The sequence below is a fragment of the Hyperolius riggenbachi genome, chromosome 6 (genome assembly GCF_040937935.1).
Source record: "Hyperolius riggenbachi isolate aHypRig1 chromosome 6, aHypRig1.pri, whole genome shotgun sequence".
Taxonomy (NCBI): Eukaryota; Metazoa; Chordata; class Amphibia; order Anura; family Hyperoliidae; genus Hyperolius; species Hyperolius riggenbachi.
This window is the reverse complement of record NC_090651.1, coordinates 205,476,903-205,498,403: the sequence shown is the minus strand read 5'-3', so window position 1 is coordinate 205,498,403 and position 21,501 is coordinate 205,476,903. Positions and strand designations below refer to the sequence as shown.

The window sequence follows — 21,501 nt, the reverse complement described above, 5'->3', positions numbered from 1 at the left end:
ACCCACTCCCAAGGTGCACATACCCTGCAAATTTGGGGTATGTAGCATGTAAGGAGGCTTTACAAACCACAAAAGTTCGGGTCCCCATTGACTTCCATTATGTTCGGAGTTCGGGTCGAACACCCGAACATCGCGGCCATGTTCGGCCTGTTCGGCCCGAACCCGAACATCTAGATGTTCGCCCAACACTACCAATCACCCGCCCACACGCTCAGATTGCCCTCTGACCCCCCCTTATCAATTCACCAGTGCATTAATTACATCTGTTCTTCCCTGTAATAACCCACTGATCACCTGTCAATCACCTGCCAATCACCTATCACCCATCAATCACCCCCTGTCACCCCCTGTCACTGCCACCCATCAATCAGCCCCTAACCTGCCCCTTGCGGGCAATCTGATCACCCACCCACACCATTAGATCGCCCGCAAACCCGCCGTCAGATTACCTCCCAAATGTATTGTTTACATCTGTTATCTTCTCTAAACACCCACTAATTACCCATCAATCACCCATCAATCACCAACTATCACCACCTGTCACTGTTACCTATCAGATCAGACCCTAATCTGCCCCTTGCGGGCACCCAATCACCCGCCCACACGCTCAGATTGCCCTCAGACCCCCCCCCCCTTATCAATTCGCCAGTGCATTAATTACATCTGTCCTTCCCTGTAATAACCCACTGATCACCTGTCATTCACCTGCCAATCACCTATCACCCATCAATCACCCCCTGTCACTGCCACCCAACAATCAGCCCCTAACCTGCCCCTTGCGGGCAATCTGATCACCCACCCACACCAATAGATCGCCCGCAGATCCGACATCAGATCACCACCCAAGCGCAGCGTTTACATCTATTCTCTCCTCTAAACACCCACTAATTACCCATCAATCACCCCCTATCACCACTAGTGTTGGGCGAACAGTGTTCGCCACTGTTCGGGTTCTGCAGAACATCACCCTGTTCGGGTGATGTTCGAGTTCGGCCGAACACCTGACGGTGCTCGGCCAAACCGTTCGGCCATATGGCCGAACTAAGAGCGCATGGCCGAACGTTCCCCGAACGTTCGGCTAGCGCTGTGATTGGCCGAACGGGTCACGTGGTTCGGACCCGAACGCGCTCTGATTGGCCGAACGGTCACGTGGTTCGGGTAAATAAATACCCGAACCACGTCATATCTCCGCCATTTGTCTGTGGGTTTAGCTTTGGGTAGGCAGGCAGGGTAGTTCGCGCTCCAGCCACGCTAGCCAGGGTCCCCCCTGTCATTGTGTCACTGCTGGGAACAGTAGTACACCGCTTGCTCAGCCACACTATATAGCATTCTGTTTACTGCCACTCTGTGTACCTCGCTCAGCCACACTATATAGCATTCTGTTTACTGCCACTCTGTGTCTGCTGGGAATAGTAGTACACCGCTTGCTCAGCCACACTATATAGCATTCTGTTTACTGCCACTCTGTGTACCTCGCTCAGCCACACTATATAGCATTCTGTTTACTGCCACTCTGTGTCTGCTGGGAATAGTGGTACACCGCTCGCTCAGCCACACTATATAGCATTCTGTTCACTGTTCTGTGTCTGCTTGGAATAGTGGTACACCGCTCGCTCAGCCACACTATATAGCATTCTGTTTACTGTTCTGTGTCTGCTGGGAATAGTGGTACACCGCTCGCTCAGCCACACTATATAGCATTCTGTTTACTGTTCTGTGTCTGCTGGGAATAGTGGTACACCGCTCGCTCAGCCACACTATATAGCATTCTGTGCACTGTTCTGTGTCTGCTGGGAATAGTGGTACACCGCTCGCTCAGCCACACTATATAGCATTCTGTTCACTGTTCTGTGTCTGCTGGGAATAGTGGTACACCGCTCGCTCAGCCACACTATATAGCATTCTGTTTACTGTTCTGTGTCTGCTGGGAATAGTGGTACACCGCTCGCTCATCCACACTATATAGCATTCTGTTCACTGTTCTGTGTCTGCTGGGAATAGTGGTACACCGCCCGCTCAGCCACACTATATAGCATTCTGTTCACTGTTCTGTGTCTGCTGGGAATAGTGGTACACCGCTCGCTCAGCCACACTATATAGCATTCTGTTCACTGTTCTGTGTCTGCTGGGAACAGTAGTACACCGCTCGCTCAGCCAGAGTATATAGCATTGTGTTTACTGCCACTCTGTGTACACCGCTCAGCCAGACTATATACCATTGTTTACTGACACTCTGTGTACACCGCTCAGCCAGACTATATACCATTGTTTACTGACACTCTGTGTACACCGCTCAGCCAGACTATATACCATTGTTTACTGCCACTCTGATTCTGCTGGGAACAGTAGTACACCGCTCGCTCAGCCAGACTATATAGCATTGTGTTTACTGCCACTCTGTGTACACCGCTCAGCCAGACTATATACCATTGTTTACTGACACTCTGTGTACACCGCTCAGCCAGACTATATACCATTGTTTACTGAAACTCTGTGTACACCGCTCAGCCAGACTATATACCATTGTTTACTGCCACTCTGATTCTGCTGGGAACAGTAGTACACCGCTCGCTCAGCCAGACTATATACCATTGTTTACTGACACTCTGTGTACACCGCTCAGCCAGACTATATACCATTGTTTACTGCCACTCTGATTCTGCTGGGAACAGTAGTACACCGCTCGCTCAGCCAGACTATATAGCATTGTGTTTACTGCCACTCTGTGTACACCGCTCAGCCACACTATATAGCATTGCGTACTCTGCCAGTCAGTGTGTATATTGCTGGGATCAGTAATACTCCACTCACCGTCAACCACTATATGAGCTCAACATGAGTTCCCCAGAGACCTCCGCTGTGAGCAGCACTCCCAACAACAGCAACAGCCAACGCCCCACGCAAGCTATAACATCCACCCCAGCAGCCAGTGGTCAGCAGCAGCCCTCCCCGGAGGAGAACGTTGTGTCCATCAGTCCGTCGCCAGAGCGATTAATGAGGGCTGCCATTGAGGAGATGATGGGGCCTGATGTGGAGGAGGAGGTCTGGCTCAGGCCAGCATCCCAAGTTAATGTTGAGGACGATGAGGGGTCTGTGTCTGGGGATGTTGGGGTGGCAGAGGTGGTGGGTGGGTCAGACTCAGGAGAAGAGTTGTATGATGAGGATGATGATCGGGACCATCTGTATGTGCCTCAGAGTCCGACCCCGGAAAACATGTTGTATCGTGTGTTTAGGTACTAAAATCTGCGTTCCCTCCCAGTAGTGTTGGGCGAACAGTGTTTGCCACTGTTCGGGTTCTGCAGAACATCACCCTGTTCGGGGTGACTATATAGCAGACTATATAGCATTGTGTTTAATGCCACTCTGTGTACACGGCTCAGCCACACTATATAGCATTGTGTTTACTTCCACTCTGTGTCTGCTGGGAACAGTAGTACACCGCTCACCCGCCACTGTATAGCATTGTGCTCTGTGTCACTGCTGACAATAGTGGTACACCGCTCACCCACCACTGTATAGCATTTCTGTACTGCCACTGTACTGCTGCCAGTCAGCGTGTACTTTAAGGATAAGTGAAATGAGGAAGAAATCCGGTGAAAGAGGGAGGGGCAAGGGAAGAGGTGTTTCCCCTGACGGTTCACGTACAGGCCACAGGGGAGCACCCAAGAAAACCCACTCAATACTGCCCATGTTGTCCAGGACAACAACCCTCACAGATCCAAAAGAACAGGACCAGATAATTACTTGGATGACCTCTCAAGCGTCCAGCAGTGGGTTAAGCAGCACCAGCACATCACGCACGAGGTCCGAGTCCTCAGCCAGTTAAAGTCTGGGCTTTCTTTGAAGACTGCACTGAGGATGTTACCATGGCGATTTGCAAGGTGTGCAAGACCCGCCTGAGCAGGGGGAAAAGTATTAACAACCTCTCCACCACCAGCATGAGCCGCCACATTCTATCCAAACATCCCACTCTGTGGGCAAACGCGGCAGGACAGGGTACCACCAGCAACACTGCCTCCCTTGGGTTCACCAGACTCACCACCAGACCCGCCTCAGCAGCAGCAGTAGCCCAGCCATTGCGTGGTTCACAACATTCACAAACATCAGACGATGCTGACACTGTCACTTTCCGGACTAGTGCTCTTGAGGTCTCCCAGTGTTCATCAAACACAACAACCAACAGCCCTTCGGTGTGCAGCGCTACGGTTGAGTTGTCTGTCTCTGAGATGTTTGAGCACAAGAGGAAATTGCCAGCAAATGACCCCCGGGCCGTGGCAGTAACAGCCAGCCAGCATAGCCAAGCTTCTGGCCTGCGAAATGCTGCCATATCGAGTGGTGGAGACAAACAGCTTCAAGGGCATGATGTCAGTGGCCATCCCACGTTACGTTGTTCCCAGCCGCTACCACTTTGCGCGCTCTGCAGTGCCTGAGTTGCATGAGCACGTGGTCAGCTAAATAACCCGAAGCTTGAAGAATGCCGTTGCCTGCAAGGTTCACCTCACCACTGACACCTGGACGAGTGCGTTCGGCCAGGGTCGATACATCTCCCTTACCGCGCACTGGGTGAACCTTGTGGAGCCTGGCAGCGATTCCTCACCTGCTACGGCGCGGGTGTTGCCCACGCCGCAAACAGCTGGATAACAACAGCAGCACCTACCTCTCTGACTCCTTCTCCTCCAACGCATCTCAAAGCTGTACCTCATCCGGAAATGCTAACCCAGCACCAGCAGCAGTAGGATCGTGGAAGCAGTGCAGCACAGCTGTTGGCATGCGTCAGCAAGCGTTGCTGAAGCTGATCTGCCTTGGGGATAAGCAGCACACAGGGGAGGAAATTTGGAGGGGAATAAAGGAACAGACGGATTTGTGGCTGGCACCGCTGGACCTGAAACCGGGCATGAAGCTAGACACCTGGCACGAACTGGCAATGTACGCAATAGAGGTGCTGGCTTGCCCGGCAGCCAGCGTTATGTCGGAACGCTGTTTCAGTGCTGCCGGAGGCATCATCACAGATCGGCGTATCCGCCTCTCCACAGAAAATGCAGACCGTCTGACTCAAATTAAAATGAATCAATCCTGGATTGGAAACGACTACGCAACACTCCTGGACCCCAACCAAGTAACATGACCGATGAACATCTGGGATGGTTTAGCGTTTCCGGTCCCTGTTTATTGAACCTCTCATCTGTATTACATTTATGACTGCATGGCGGCAAAAAGCATTGCTGCTATATCCGCACGCTTTTTGTCCTCATGCAAGGCCTGGGTTGTTGTGTCTCACAAAGCGTGGCCTTCTCCTCCTGCGCCTCCTCCTGTTCCATCACGTGTGCTGCTGCTGCTGCTGCTGCTGCTGCTGCTGGGTTACCGTTGCCGGTCCCTGTTTATGGAACCTCTTATCTTTATTACATTTATGACTACATGGCGGTACAAAGCATGCTATCCGCACGCTTTTTGTCCTCATGCAAGGCCTGGGTTGTTGTGTCTCACAAAGCGTGGCCTTCTCCTCCTGCGCCTCCTCCTGTTCCATCACGTGTGCTGCTGCTGCTGCTGCTGCTGCTGGGTTACCGTTGCCGGTCCCTGTTTATGGAACCTCTTATCTTTATTACATTTATGACTACATGGCGGTACAAAGCATGCTATCCGCACGCTTTTTGTCCTCATGCAAGGCCTGGGTTGTTGTGTCTCACAAAGCGTGGCCTTCTCCTCCTGCGCCTCCTCCTGTTCCATCACGTGTGCTGCTGCTGCTGCTGCTGCTGGGTTAGCGTTGCCGCGTGGTCCCTGTTTATTGAACCTCTTATCTTTATTACATTTATGACTACATGGCGGTACAAAGCATGCTATCCGCACGCTTTTTGTCCTCATGCAAGGCCTGGGTTGTTGTGTCTCACAAAGCGTGGCCTTCTCCTCCTGCGCCTCCTCCTGTTCCATCACGTGTGCTGCTGCTGGGTTAGCGTTGCCGCGTGGTCCCTGTTTATTGAACCACTTATCTTTATTACATTTATGACTGCATGGTGGTACAAAGCATGCTATCCGCACGCTTCTTGTCCTCATGCAAGGCCTGGGTTGTTGTGTCTCAAAGCGTGGCCTTCTCCTCCTGCGCCACCCTCCTCCTGTTCCATCACGTGTGCTGCTGCTGGGTTAGCATTACCGGTCCCTTTTCCTGGAACCTCTTATATGTATTACATTTATGACTGCATGCCGACAAAAAGCATGTTACCTGTGCAAAGAAAACAGACATTTCCCGCATTTAAAAGACAGTTTTCCCTTTGAAACTTTAAAATCGATTTTCTCAAAAACTATAAGCTCTTTTTGCTAAATTTTTTTTCCCTCTTGTACCCACTCCCAAGGTGCACATACCCTGTAAATTTGGGGTATGTAGCATGTAAGGAGGCTTTACAAACCACAAAAGTTCGGGTCCCCATTGACTTCCATTATGTTCGGAGTTCGGGTCGAACACCCGAACATCGCGGCCATGTTCGGCCTGTTCGGCCCGAACCCGAACATCTAGATGTTCGCCCAACACTAATCACCACCTATCACCACCTGTCACTGTTACCCATCAGATCAGACCCTAATCTGCCCCTTGCGGGCACCCAATCGCCCGCCTACACGCTCAGATTGCCCTCAGACCCCCCCTTATCAATTCGCCAGTGCAATATTTACATCTGTTCTCCCCTGTAATAACCCACTGATTACCTGTCAATCACCTATCAATCACCCATCAATCACCCCCTGTCACTGCCACCCATCAATCACCCCCTGTCACTGCCACCCATCAATCACCCGCTGTCACTGCCACCCATCAATCAGCCCCTAACCTGCCCCTTGCGGGCAAACTGATCACCCACCCACACCAATAGATCGCCCGCAGATCCGACATCAGATCACCACCCAAGCGCAGTGTTTCCATCTATTCTCTACCCTAAACACCCACTAATTACCCATCAATCACCCCCTGTCACTGCTACCTATCAGATTAGACCCCTATCTGCCCCTAGGGCACTCAATCACCCGCCCACACCCTCAGAATGCCCTCAGACCCCAGCCCTGATCACCTCGCCAGTGCATTGCTTGCATCTATTCCCCCCTCTAATCACACCTTGAGACACCCATCAATCACCTCCTGTCACCCCCTAGCACACCTACCCATCAGATCAGGCCCCAATTTGCCCCGTGTGGGCTCCTGATCACTCGGCCAATCCCTCAGATCCCCTCAGACCCCCTTCCGATCACCTCCCCAGTGCATTGATTGCATCTATTTTCCCCTCTAACCACCCCCTGAGACACCCATCAATCACCTCCTGTCACCCCCCTAGCACTCCTATCCATCAGATCAGGCCCAATACAACCTGTCATCTAAAAGGCCACCCTGCTTATGACCGGTTCCACAAAATTCGCCCCCTCATAGACCACCTGTCATCAAAATTTGCAGATGCTTATACCCCTGAACAGTCATTTTGAGACATTTGGTTTCCAGACTACTCACGGTTTTGGGCCTGTAAAATGCCAGGGCGGTATAGGAACCCCACAAGTGACCCCATTTTAGAAAAAAAGACACCCCAAGGTATTCTGTTAGGTGTATGACGAGTTCATAGAAGATTTTATTTTTTGTCAAAAGTTAGCGGAAATTAATTTTTATTGTTTTTTTTTCACAAAGTGTCATTTTTCACTAACTTGTGACAAAAAATAAAATCTTCTATGAACTCGCCATACACCTAACGGAATACCTTGGGGTGTCTTCTTTCTAAAATGGGGTCACTTGTGGGGTTCCTATACTGCCCTGGCATTTTAGGGGCCCTAAACCGCGAGGAGTAGTCTAGAAAACAAATGCTTCAAAATGACCTGTGAATAGGACGTTGGGCCCCTTAGCGCACCTAGGCTGCAAAAAATTGTCACACATGTGGTACCGCCGTACTCAGGAAAAGTAGTATAATGTGTTTTGGGGTGTATTTTTACACATACCCATGCTGGATGGGAGAAATTTCTATGTAAATGGACAATTGTGTGTAAAAAAATCAAACAATTGTCATTTACAGAGATATTTCTCCCACTTAGCATGGGTATGTGTAAAAATACACCCCAAAACGCATTATACTACTTCTCCTGAGTACGGCGGTACCACATGTGTGGCACTTTTTTACACCCTAAGTACGCTAAGGGGCCCAAAGTCCAATGAGTACCTTTAGGATTTCACAGGTCATTTTGCGACATTTGGTTTCAAGACTACTCCTCACGGTTTAGGGCCCCTAAAATGCCAGGGCAGTATAGGAACCCCACAAATGACCCCATTCTAGAAAGAAGACACCCAAAGGTATTCCGTACGGAGTATGGTGAGTTCATAGAAGATTTTATTTTTTGTCACAAGTTAGCGGAAAATGACACTTTGTGAAAAAAAACTATTAAAATCAATTTCCGCTAACTTGTGACAAAAAAATAAAAACTTCTATGAACTCACCATACTCCTAACGGAATACCTTGGGGTGTCTTCTTTCTAAAATGGGGTCATTAGTGGGGTTCCTATACTGCCCTGGCATTTTAGGGGCCCTAAACCGTGAGGAGTAGTCTTGAAACAAAAATGACCTGTGAAATCCTAAAGGTACTCATTGGACTTTGGGCCCCTTAGTGCAGTTAGGGTGCAAAAAAGTGCCACACATGTGGTATCGCCGTACTCGGGAGAAGTAGTATAATGTGTTTTGGGGTGTATTTTTACACATACCCATGCTGGGTGGGAGAAATACCTCTGTAAATGACAATCTTTTGATTTTTTTACACACAATTGTCCATTTACAGAGGTATTTCTCCCACCCAGCATGGGTATGTGTAAAAATACACCCCAAAACACATTGTACTACTTCTCCCGAGTATGGCGATACCACATGTGTGGCACTTTTTTGCACCCTAACTGCGCTAAAGGGCCCAAAGTCCAATGAGTACCTTTAGAATTTCACAGGTCATTTTGAGAAATTTCGTTTCAAGACTACTCCTCACGGTTTAGGGCCCCTAAAATGCCAGGGCAGTATAGGAACCCCACAAATGACCCCATTTTAGAAAGAAGACACCCCAAGGTATTCCGTTAGGAGTATGGTGAGTTCATAGAAGATTTTATTTTTTGTCAAAAGTTAGCGGAAATTGATTTTAATTGTGTTTTTTCACAAAGTGTCATTTTCCGCTAACTTGTGACAAAAAATAAAATCTTCTATGAACTCACCATACTCCTAACGGAATACCTTGGGGTGTCTTCTTTCTAAAATGGGGTCATTTGTGGGGTTCCTATACTGCCCTGGCATTTTAGGGGCCCTAAACCGTGAGGAGTAGTCTTGAAACGAAATTTCTCAAAATGACCTGTGAAATTCTAAAGGTACTCATTGGACTTTGGGCCCTTTAGCGCAGTTAGGGTGCAAAAAAGTGCCACACATGTGGTATCGCCGTACTCAGGAGAAGTAGTATAATGTGTTTTGTGGTGTATTTTTACACATACCCATGCTGAGTGGGAGAAAGATCTCTGTAAATGGACAATTGTGTGTAAAAAAAATTAACAAATTGTCATTTACAGAGATATTTCTCCCACCCAGCATGGGTATGTGTAAAAATACACCCCAAAACACATTATACTACTTCTCCTGAGTACGGCAATACCACATGTGTGGCACTTTTTTGCAGCCTAACTGCGCTAAGGGGTCCAAAGTCCAATGAGCACCTTTAGGCTTTACAGGGGTGCTTACAATTTAGCACCCCCCAAAATGTCAGGACAGTAAACACACCCCACAAATGACCCCATTTTGGAAAGTAGACCCTTCAAGGTATTCAGAGAGGGGCATGGTGAGTCCGTGGCAGATTTCATTTTTTTTTGTCGCAAGTTAGAAGAAATGGAAACTTTTTTTTTTTTTTTTTTTTTCACAAAGTGTCATTTTCCGCTTACTTGTGACAAAAAATAATATCTTCTATGAACTCACTATGCCTCTCAGTGAATACTTTGGGATGTCTTCTTTCCAAAATGGGGTCATTTGGGGGGTATTTATACTATCCTGGAATTCTAGCCCCTCATGAAACATGACAGAGGGTCAGAAAAGTCAGAGATGCTTGAAAATGGGAAAATTCACTTTTTGCACCATAGTTTGTAAACGCTATAACTTTTACCCAAACCAATAAATATACACTGAATGGGTTTTTTTTTATCAAAAACATGTTTGTCCACATTTTTCGCGCTGCATGTATACAGACATTTTACTTTATTTGAAAACTGTCAGCACAGAAAGTTAAAAAAATCATTTTTTTGCCAAAATTCATGTCTTTTTTGCTGAATATAATAAAAAGTAAAAATCGCAGGAGCAATCAAATAGCACCAAAAGAAAGCTTTATTAGTGACAAGAAAAGGAGCCAAAATTCATTTAGGTGGTAGGTTGTATGAGCGAGCAATAAACCGTGAAAGCTGCAGTGGTCTGAATGGAAAAAAAGTGGCCGGTCCTTAAGGGGTAGAAAGCCCTAGGTCCTCAAGTGGTTAAATAAATCTATCTTGTTGGGTTGCATTTTAAGGCAGCTTAGACAAGGCTCGACATGCTAGTTACACATGTTCATGTGATCAGGGCTAGAGCAGATAGAAATGACATGTGTTTTAGATTTTGTTAGCATGATTGGTTAGTAGATTCATTTTCTAGCACTAAAATTATCAGTTTAATAAAAAAAATGTTAATGATTAAAGGGACTCCGAGCAGTGCAGAAACTATGGAAAGATGCATATCATTTTAAAGCTCTCTTTCTCCTCTTTCCAATGATATATAAACCGCCGGCCTACGCCTTTTAGTTTTCTCTATTTTCGCGATTGAATTTGCTGCGGCCGTGATTTCAATCGCGAAAATAGATAAAACTAAAAGGCGTAGGGTGGCGATTTAGGTGTCGCCAGAAAGAGGAGAAAAAAAGCTTTAAAATGATATCCATCTTTCCATAATTACTTGTAATACACAGGACAACACTTTCCCCAGTGTCAGCAGCTCCATTCAGCAGAATGGAGCTGCTGACTTTAGGAAAAAGTCGCCCTGTGTAATACAAGTAACTATGGAAAGATGGATATCATTTTAAAGCTCTCTTTCTCCTCTTTCTGTCGACCCCTAAATCGTCGCCCTACGCCTTTTAGTTCTCTCTATGCTGCAGCTCAAGACAATAGCACACTGGCTGGCTGTGAGTCTTTGACAAAAAAAACTGCTCACCCTCAGCCAATCATTTCTCCTCAGTCAGGTCAGCAGTGCCACCTCCTCCTTTCTGTTGTGCATGAAGCACTGTTGCTCTCCTGCCTATCTCCTCCTCACTCAGCACACCAAGCTGATGTTCCCCAATGATGACCTCTTCACCTCGCTCCCTCTTCTCTTGCTACTCCTCTTACTCTGACTGCATGCTGTAAGTGGAAACACAGTACAAACATGCCACCCCTGTAATCTCTGCAAGTGAAGACAGCAGATAACAGCAGGGCAATGGTAGCCCACCCCCCAACATAAAGAGACTCACCGGATAATATGGCCAAGCTGGGCCCGACTGCGCTTTAGGAGTATTGGCCACTCCTCAGCCCTCAAGGCAACCTCCGCAGCTCAACAGGGTCCACTCCCGGTTTTCTCCGTGGGTGATGTCTTGCTGTAACCTCCAAGTAAAAATAGACGCTTCACATAGCGTAAATGTGTTTAAGGTATGGATCCCATATTTAATAAAACTTTTTAAAAACAGTTGTAAAATACAAAAAAGGTTGGCGCACGGCTACGTCAAGCAGGAGAAACAGGCAGCTAGTGGTTAATGTATCCAGCTACCGAATCGCATCCCCGGCTAGTAGTTCAAGACGTGCCGCCGCTATAGCAAGATACCACGCCAAACAGTCACTGCGTCCAGTGACGTCAGACGTTGCGCCGCTCCGTAGCTCTGCCCTACGCGTTTCGTTGCTATGGCAACTCCTCAGGGGCCCCTGAAGTTTTATTAAATATGGGATCCATCCCTTAAACACATTTATGCTATGTGAAGCGTCTATTTTTACTTGGAGGTTACAGCAAGACATCACCCACTGAGAGAAAACCGGGAGTGGACCCTGTTGAGCTGCGGAGGTTGCCTTGAGGGCTGAGGAGTGGCCAATACTCCTAAAGCGCAGTCGGGCCCAGCTTGGCCATATTATCCGGTGAGTCTCTTTATGTTGGGGGGCGGGCTACCATTGCCCTGCTGTTATCTGCTGTCTTCACTTGTGGATCTTCGTATGAACTATAGTGCATAGACTGTGCCTGAGCGCTTACCCTATCTTCCAATTTATTCTTGAGCTAATCACAAATAGCAAGGGAGCGCTCCACCGTTTGGACTGGTGTCATCAGCCTGTGTTTATAGTCATTTTTATGCTTTATATTGTGAGCGCTTGTATACTTTCTGTTTTTTTTTTATTCCTGTAATCTCTGCGCCTGATGCAAATGTTTCACCTTGCTTCATGAGAGAACTGGCCCTGGAATGACCTAGTTCACCACAGTGTTAGTCCAGGTTTCACAACCTGCATAATCCATTATACGGCCTTCCTTGTTGGCTATCTGTAAATGGCCCCACTGTCCAAATGGTTTCATGAGCAAAATGGCTTTTAGGGTCTATTCTCAGATTCCCTGTGACCTCTCTACTTTATCCAATGATTTCCCATTGCTTTTTGTACGTTGCATAGAATTCTAGAATACAATCTGGTATAACCACTTAAGCCTAACTGGACGAGATTTCTCGTCCAGTTACGCTGCGCGCACTCCCGCGGGTCACGCGCGCTCCCGCGGGCCCCCCGTGTGCGCTCCCGCTACCTGCCGTTAGCCGAGCGAACAGTGAAAGGGATTATAGATCCCTTTCACCGATCGCATCCCCCCGGAGAAAAGCCGACAGCGTCTCTCTAGACGCTGCAGCTTTTCTGCGTGCAAAAAAGTTCCGTGTCCTCTTTCTTCTTCCTGGGAGCGAGCTCGATCGCTCCCAGGACTATTTGACTGTGGCCATCTTGTGGCCAAATAGTAAAACTACACCCACATACATTTTCCTTTAGACATATACACTTTTTTACATTAAAAATACATTGTTTACCTCCCACACCAAAAATTCCCCAAATACAATTTTTAATTTAAAAATTTTTTTTTTACAATAATAAAAAAAAACAAAAACACATAAATAGTTACCTAAGGGTCTGAACTGTATAAATATGCATGTCAAAGGAGTATATTATATTTTTTTTTAAAATTATGGGCTTGTAAATAGTGATGAACGCAAATTGAAAAATTTCACCTTTACTTCCAAATAAAATATCGGCGCCATACATTGTGATAGGGACATAATTTAAATGGTGTAATAAGCAGGACAAATTGGCAAATAAAGTACATGGGTATTAATTATGGTAGCATGTATGAATTTTAAACTATAATGGCCAAAAGCTGAGAAATAATGATTTTTTTCCATTTCTTTCTTAATATTCCTGATAAAATGGATTTAGAATAAATTCATTTTCAGCAAAATGTATCACCCACAGAAAGCCTAATTGGTGGCGGAAAAAACAAGATATAGATCCATTCATTGTGATGAGTAGTGATAAAGTTATTGGCAAATGAATGGGAGGTGAAAGTTGCTCAGATGCAAAAAAAATGTCAGCCCTGTGGGCTTAAGTGGATAAGGTGAAAACTCCCTGGATGGGTGAAATCCTGCAGATATGTTTGATCAATTAACTACTGAAGATACATAGTAAATAATAATGGATATAAAGTGCAATATTAAAGAATTATCCAGGCTTAAGTGATTCATTATTTAATACAACAAATGTACTTTACAAAATTATTTTACTGAGAGACTTAAAAAGCATCTGGGGGATTTAGTCAATGAGTGTTCTCCAGAAATGTAAAATGTTTGTCTTCTCTTTGTTGCAGACACAAGTTCTGGATGGAAAACGGGAAAGTATAATCAGTACACTTTTTGTATCACCACTGGACATCGAAAATGGGCAGGCCATCACATGTCGTGCAACCAATAAGGCCGTTCCAGGAGGGAAGGATACAACAGTCACTATCAACATCCAACGTAAGTCTATCCATGTTTATTTCTTGCTCTGCCCTACAGGTATTGGGGAAACAGAGATGACATAAGCAGAGTTAGGGGGCTTATGAGAAGGATAAGCAGAAATTGGGGTATGGGATGGGGGAGCGCTAGAAGTTAGGGACTCGTATGGTTCTGCAATGATGAGGACATGGGAAAGATGAATAGACGTGTGAAACACATTGGGGGTGGGTGGGGGAGCAGAAATGGGGACACAGTGGAGATGAGCAGAGATGGGAGGAGGGGAAGATAAAGTTGCACAGTTCAGCAAAGCTCCACAGTATAAGCAGAGAGTACAGAGCACATGGGGAAGAGCAGAAATGGAGGTGGGGAAGGAAACATAGATGTGGGCATGAATGGAGTCAGCATATGAGGTCACACAGGCAGTAGGTAGAGATGGAATAGGGGTACACAGGTGATATACAAGGTGATATACAGTAACAACTGCCGTGGGGTTGTGTGCACATGGGGGTGAGAAGAGATGAGGGTGGTGGAGGGCAACATGCACATATGAAACGTAAAGTGCGGTTCAATGTGGGAACACAGAGGTGTGGGGTTGTATGAGCAAGATGGAGAGACATGTTTTGGAAGGAGGAGCAGCATGGGGGTTACAGGGAGTTGGTGGGGAAAGGGGTTTAAAAATGATGATGAGAATAAGGGTGATATGAGCAAAACAGGTAGCACTCAATGAAGCATTAGGGAAACAGATATATATAAGGGGAAACAGATATTTTATGGCTGGTGGTATAAGTAGGACGTTGAGCACAGTGGGGTTGGTGTTGTGTGTGAGTATTGAGCAGCATGGTGAGAACTGGAGGTGTTTTCTGCAGTGCATATTGTACATGAATTCTATGAGCAGGATGGGGTGTACAAAGAATAAAATAGAATTGCATGGGGACATAGAGTATTAGAAGGGAGGACTGAGAAAAATGGGTGGAGTGGAGCATTTAATTTGTGTCTATTTCTGTGCTATTTTACTTTCCCTCCTCTGTCTTTCTTTCAATCCCCAGCACTTTGGTCTCTCTTTCTCGCTGCACCACTTTGGTCTCTCTCTATTTCTGTGCCACCTTAGTCTCTTTGTTTCTCTGCACCACTTTAGTGTCTCTCTCCCTGAGATGCTTTGGCCCCTGTAACTTTCTGCTCCACTTTGCTCTCCTTTTCTATGCCACTCTTCCCCCCCCCCCCCCTGAGACACTTTGAGGACACACTACAGGGAGTCCCTACAAAAGCAAGGTACATACTATGGAGGGACTAGAAAGCTGGAGAAAATTTGGGTGGCACTGTAATACTCGGAAATGTTTAAGCACTGGCACTAGAAAATTGGGGCACACTTTAGGGGGAACTGGAAAAGCATGCATACATTTCCCTGGTAGGAGGCCCAGAAAATATTGAAGATGGCACTGAGTGGGGCTATAGTAGGGTGTGTCTCTTGCCCAAATGTATTAATTCTCATTCAACACAAATGGAGAGAATGCATTAAAAAACATCTTTAGCGCTACACAAGTACACAGATGGAATACCACCATACATAATGAGCTGGGCGGTATTAACTCTGCACAGCACGTTCTAGAGTTTTACAAAGTTACCATTGTCACCAATATTGTCACCAATATCCTGGACATTTTCAGCTGTTTTTCACTTGGAAAATACCTGACAAATTGTTCCATAAAATATCAAATCTCTATGTTTAATTGCCTAAACTCAGAATGCTATTGTACTGTGTAGTACCACCTTCCATATAAATGATATAAATGGAAACAGGGCAACTCTGTGATCACAACATTGTATTCGCTTATTTGTTATTAACTTGTTATTAATCTGCTTAGACAAACCAATGAGTCCAGTCTCACTTTGAATTATGGAAAATTTGAAATAGGAGTGGTCTCACCTAGTGCAATAGTGCTTCTTGGTAAGATGTAGCAATATCACTTTGCTCAAATGTTCAAAGCTTGTGGCATCAGCCTGTTTCACATTGCATCATCTGACATGGCTCTGTGCTCTTAAGGTTCACTACTGCTGTAAATTTGTCACTGGTCGCAGTCACCATACATGCATCTAATTGAGTACATCAGAACTAAATGCATTATCTCTCTGGATACCTGCACAGCTGTTAATAAATAAATGACTGATCTGCCTCCACTATCTGTGTGCAAGGAAACATGTGGTCAAGTCGGGTTGGTTCTATCCTGGCAGGAGCTGCCTCTGTTTGGACCCTGTTGAATGGTTAGCTATCAGGGATGATCTATGACATGCATATCATTTTTAGGTTTTTGCAGAGTTCTGCAAATGTTGTATGTAAATTCATGCATTTTGAAAATGGACCAATCGAACCCCACCAATGTGGATTTTGGTCTATATTCAAGTTGCATACGTTTACATACAAAAGTTGCACAATCCTGAACTAACTTAGAATTATTTGCATCTCATTGACCCTCCCAATATAGTGTATCTCCTGTGGCCAATTTGTAATATAGCTGGGAGGAGTGCATAGCTGGAGTTTCAAGCCAGGTGGTCTGTCGGATTTCAGGGACCAGTATAACTCAATTTCGAAAAACAAGTACAAAAGGTATGATTGACAGTAAAGTTTTTACGTACATAATGTTGCAAATTTAATTTTTTCAATCCTACTTTAGAATTTTTTTAGGTAACTTGAGGAAGAAAATCAAAGGTTTAGTGGCAACAGAGAGGTGCATTTTCTCCGTTGACTGTAAGAATCGCTGCTCTTGAGGTTAAATGACAAAGGGGCTATAACAATAACAATGTAATAGAAGTTTTAACCTTTCTCTATGCTACCCAAAAGTTAGTTGGTTTTGATGTATGCATAAAGTGAATGGGAACCGCATTTAAAAAAAAATGAAGCAAATGCTTACTTAAGGAGAGGGGAGGCTCTGGGTCGTATAGAGCCTTCTGTCTCATCTCTCGGTGCTCTCTATCCTGTGCTGGCTCCCCCCGTTTTAATCCCCCATTGAAAGGGTATTTGGAAGTCTTCGGGAGCCGTGTCCTCCCGAAGACGTGCGGCTCCATACTGCACAGGCGTGAGCGTGCGAGAGAGCATGCTTGCGCAGGCGCAGTACAGGTCCGCCCTTCTTCAGGAGCACTTGGGCTCCCTGAAGACTTCTGAAGCCTCCTTCGGCCGGATAAAGCAGTATTTGACTAATTTAGTCAAATACTGCTACCGGGCGAGCCAGCACTGGATCAAGGGGACCAGGAGAGGAGGCGGAAGGCTCTATAGGACCCGGAGACTTCCCTCTCCTTAGGTAAGTATCTGTCTCATTTTTTTTAAATACGGTTCCCATTCACTTTAAATAAAGAGTAACATAAAAAAATTGCACTGCAGACTATAAAAAATATAATTTTTTAGATAGCAGAGCCATCCCAGAGGTCCTGTCATTGTAGGCCTTTTTTCACATCTAAGATCAGCTGCTGAGGATTTCTGATTAAGGATTTATAAGTTGTGATCTTGAAAAGCCATTAAGTAGATATTAAATTGGGAGGAAAGCTGAAACCGGGCAGGCTGATAACTGAGATAAGCACTTTAATAATTTGCAGTCAAACACTAATAAGTAAAAAGTGCTAATATTACCCATTCTCCGTAAGCTTCTTACTCTGTGAGCCTGACAGAATCAGCCTCGAGACTGGCATACAATTCTGACGGAGCATTACAGAGATTATTTAAAGTAAACCTGTTTTAATGATACCGCAACAAAACAGCTTTGGTTCCAACAGGGACGGTGCAGTGTTCTACATAAACCTGTATGTTTGTAGAGTTGTTTCTGGGGGTCTTCGTAAACTGAAATCCTTTGAAGTGTCAGTGTACCAATACTGTGATGATTGTAATCAGCCAATTACGATTGCACAAAATTTCCCATACATCTTGGCAAATACTCCTATACATAATTACAAATTGATAATTCAATTGATTTTGTATAATCATTCTGAATTTTTAAAGAAATTTTCACAAAATTTTCGCGTAATTTTGTGCCAAGTTTGGCAGTGAATAGCAAAGCCCTCATACATGCTATTGTCACCAGAAAAAAATATTTTTTCAACTCAGAAAAATCACAGTTTAAAAAATGTGTTTCTTTGCATTTTTTTGGCCTGTACCCACTGGTCTCCTTAGGGCCCGTTTCCACTAGTGCGACGCGATTTCGCCGGCATTCCGACGCTTGTAAAAACGCATGCGGGTGCGTTTCCGCATGCGTTTTACCCGCGATTTCGCGTGCGATTTCGCATGGCAGGGTGCCATGCGAAATTAACCTTGACACTGCCAGGGCAAAATAACATTGGGAAGGGTGCGAAATCGCACGCGAAATCGCGGGTAAAAACGCATGTACCAAACGCATGCGTTTTTACTATTAAATACATTAGCGGCGATTCGCACGGATTCCCGACGCAGGCGAAAACTGTGGGTCCCGCCGTGCAGATTTGGCCCGCCGCCAAATCGCTCCCGCACGCCGCACAGGTGGAAACAGCCCCATCCACTAACATTAACTATGCGAATCCGCATGCAGTGCCCGCATGCGGATTCGCCCTAGTGGAAACGAGCCCCTCTTGAGGACCGCTGTGTTAAACCCTCCTAAAGACCAGGCCATTTTTCTTAAAAAGGGCCATTGCAGGTTTAAGGCATCGTTGCAGGGCCGCACAACACAGCACACAAGTGATTCACCCCCTTTTCTCCCCACCAGCAGAGCTCTCTGTTGGTGGGGTCTGATCGCTCCCCCATTTATTAATTTTTTAGCAAATATTTATATGTTTATTTTTATAATAAATTTCCTTATTTTATTTTATTTTGTTCTCTGCCCAATGACATGCCTCTGTGTCCTTCTGGTGCCACTGCCAGTCCCCCCTGGGCTCTGCTGTACCCCCCCCCCCAAAAAAAAAACTATCAACAGGCTAGTGACAATCTGATTGTCGCCAGCTTCCTTTTCCCCTGCCAGCTATCAATCACCTCGCTCCACCTGCCTCCCTCAGTTCTCTATCCCGCCTTGCTTCCCCGTCTCCTCCATTGCCTTGTTCACCCGCCTCCGTCACCTCGCTCCCCGCCTCCGCTGACATCCTCCAATTAGTATCTAAGCCGTGACCCAGGAAGTACTTTCGGGTCACGTCTATCCCACAGCGGAGGATCAACGGGGCCATGGAGAGCGGAGTGGAGCTGCGCAGATGCATCTGGGAGGCAGCGTGGAGCAGGTAGTATGTTTTTTTTTACTTTTTTAAAGCCGCCTCAGGTTCTATTTAAACTTAGATTGTTAAACTTTCAAAAATCAAAAGAAGACTATGTGGATTCAGGAAATTCCTAGTTAAGAGATTAGGACAGTTGTTTGTTTCATCACTTTATGCTCAGTTCAGGCTTACTTTAAGTGTGTATATAGATGGAAACATTGGTCCTGATCCATTAGCAATTATGCAATATGCTTGTATTATTGACTTTTAGACCAATGTTATAATACCAACATATCAGTTCTGGCATTTACCTGTTACTCATAAAGCAAATATGAACTGACACCATAACTTTCAAACTACACACACCAATGTGTGTAGTATGGTGTTCTTATACTCACTGGTCTATTTTGTATAAGTTCTCCTCTGTTTCACCACTGTGCACCCCATTTTATCAAAGAGTGGTGCATGCTCTGTCCTCTTGCCAATGTTAACCAATGTAAATCAATGGGCTAGTTCACACTTGAATGCATTCTTCACATGCAGAAAAACAATTGACAGCAATGCAGCACTGTCAGACAATTCATGCAGAAAATCAGACACAGAAAACTGATAGACAAATGTGGATTCAGCCTAATGCTTAAAACAGGAGGCTGATAACTTTAGCTATTTGCATGTACATCTGTATGTGTGTGCTAATCAGAGAGAAAGGTTAGTTTTGGCATTTTAAGAGTGAAAACTAATCTTAAGCAGGTTAAGGGTAAAGGGAGCTAGTTTTAAAATGCATACAGTACCCATTATGTGAAAGGGCTCATACACAGAAGCAGTGGTGTTGAGTGATGAACATCACAGGGAACCGCAGCTAGCCACGGTGGGGCACAGTGCTGTGTGGTCGCACATAACAGAAGTGGTAGGGGACTAGCCTTTGTTTTTCCACATTTCAATGCTCTCAGTTTGAATAAAAGTGTGCTGGTAGGATGGCAGTGGCAGTGGGAGGGCAGCAGCAGTGGGAGGGGAGTGAAGAGCAATGACTGATGCTCTGCTCTGCTGTTAGTGTGAACAGGTCTGAAGACTACCAACACTCTCTCCTGCACTCACTTTCACATAACCCCAGTGGAACTGTATACATTTTACCACCAGGGGCGTAGCAATAGGGGTTGCAGAGGTAGCGACCGCATCGGGGCCCTTGGGCCAGAGGGGCCCCGGAGGGCCCTCCCTCAACTTCAGTATTAGCTGTCTTTTGGTCCTGTGCTCATAATAATCACTTCTATAGATACTTTGAATAGTAGTAATCATTAGCACACTGTTCCCCAGCCCCTTCTTGCACCTCTGACACTGTAGTTGCCATTGGCAGGTTTTGGTGCTCCGTATCAATTGTTATGTATAGAGTGCTTGGGGGGCCCCATTATAAAACTTGCATCGGGGCCCACAGCTCCTTAGCTACGCCACTGTTTACCACACATTCACTTTAATTTTCGGCACAATTATGACTGCACACAATTCAAATAATGTAGACCAACATGGAATCAAAGTACGTGCCATGGATTGTGCAGGAGTAAAGGCTTGTTCACGCTAAGGGCGTTTTCGTTTTCTTTTTTAAGCGCCGGCGATTTTTTAAAATCACCCTAAAAGCGCTTGTGCAATGATTCCCTATGAGAGTGTTCACATATGAGCGGTTCGATTCCGATCCGCTCACCAAAGCGCTGCTGCCTGTACCATTTTCAGGGCGATTTGTCTCAATGGAAGGTATAGGGAAATCGCAAAGCGCTTGAAAAAACGCTTTGTATATCGATTTCCCGAGCGCTTTTAAGAATAAATACATAGTTATTTGGGTTAAAAAAAGACATACGTCCATCGAGTTCAACCAAATGGGCATTGTGTTTATTCTTTTCTGGGTCAGAGTTCACTTCCTGACTGATGTCAGGAAGTGAAAAAAACAAATTGTTCTTCTAAAGCGCTTAGAAAAGCACTGTACAAAAAAAAGCTAACACGCAGGTAAGCGCTTAAATAAATTGCGCACAAAATCGCAAAACACTGGCGTCAGCTATTGCAAATTATGATGTGGGCAAGGCCTAAATTACTGCTGTTCATAGAGCTAGACCAAATAGTAACTGATCAAAATGCAGTAAATATATGGCTGACAGTTTTTTTTTCACCTATAAGAAAGCTACAGTTCTTTCCATCTAAGCTTCATTCACCGTGTAGAGTTTCTGTTTTTATTTACCAGGATACAGGTGAGAGAGAGAGACACAGCACTCTACTCTCTCAGAAAACAATAGCAAG

At 45.6% G+C, this 21,501-nt stretch overlaps 1 protein-coding gene across 5 annotated transcripts in view; it reads left to right on the top strand.

Annotated features, from left to right (window-relative positions):
- The window catches only part of KIRREL3 (kirre like nephrin family adhesion molecule 3), a 1,384,273-nt gene that overhangs the window by 1,020,455 nt on the left and 342,317 nt on the right, over nucleotides 1-21,501 (top strand). For all 5 annotated transcript variants that reach the window (XM_068240337.1, XM_068240336.1, XM_068240335.1 and 2 more), the window contains exon 6: nucleotides 13,896-14,046. In XM_068240337.1, coding sequence (XP_068096438.1) covers nucleotides 13,896-14,046 — 151 coding nt within the window. The remainder of the gene's footprint in view (nucleotides 1-13,895; nucleotides 14,047-21,501) is intronic.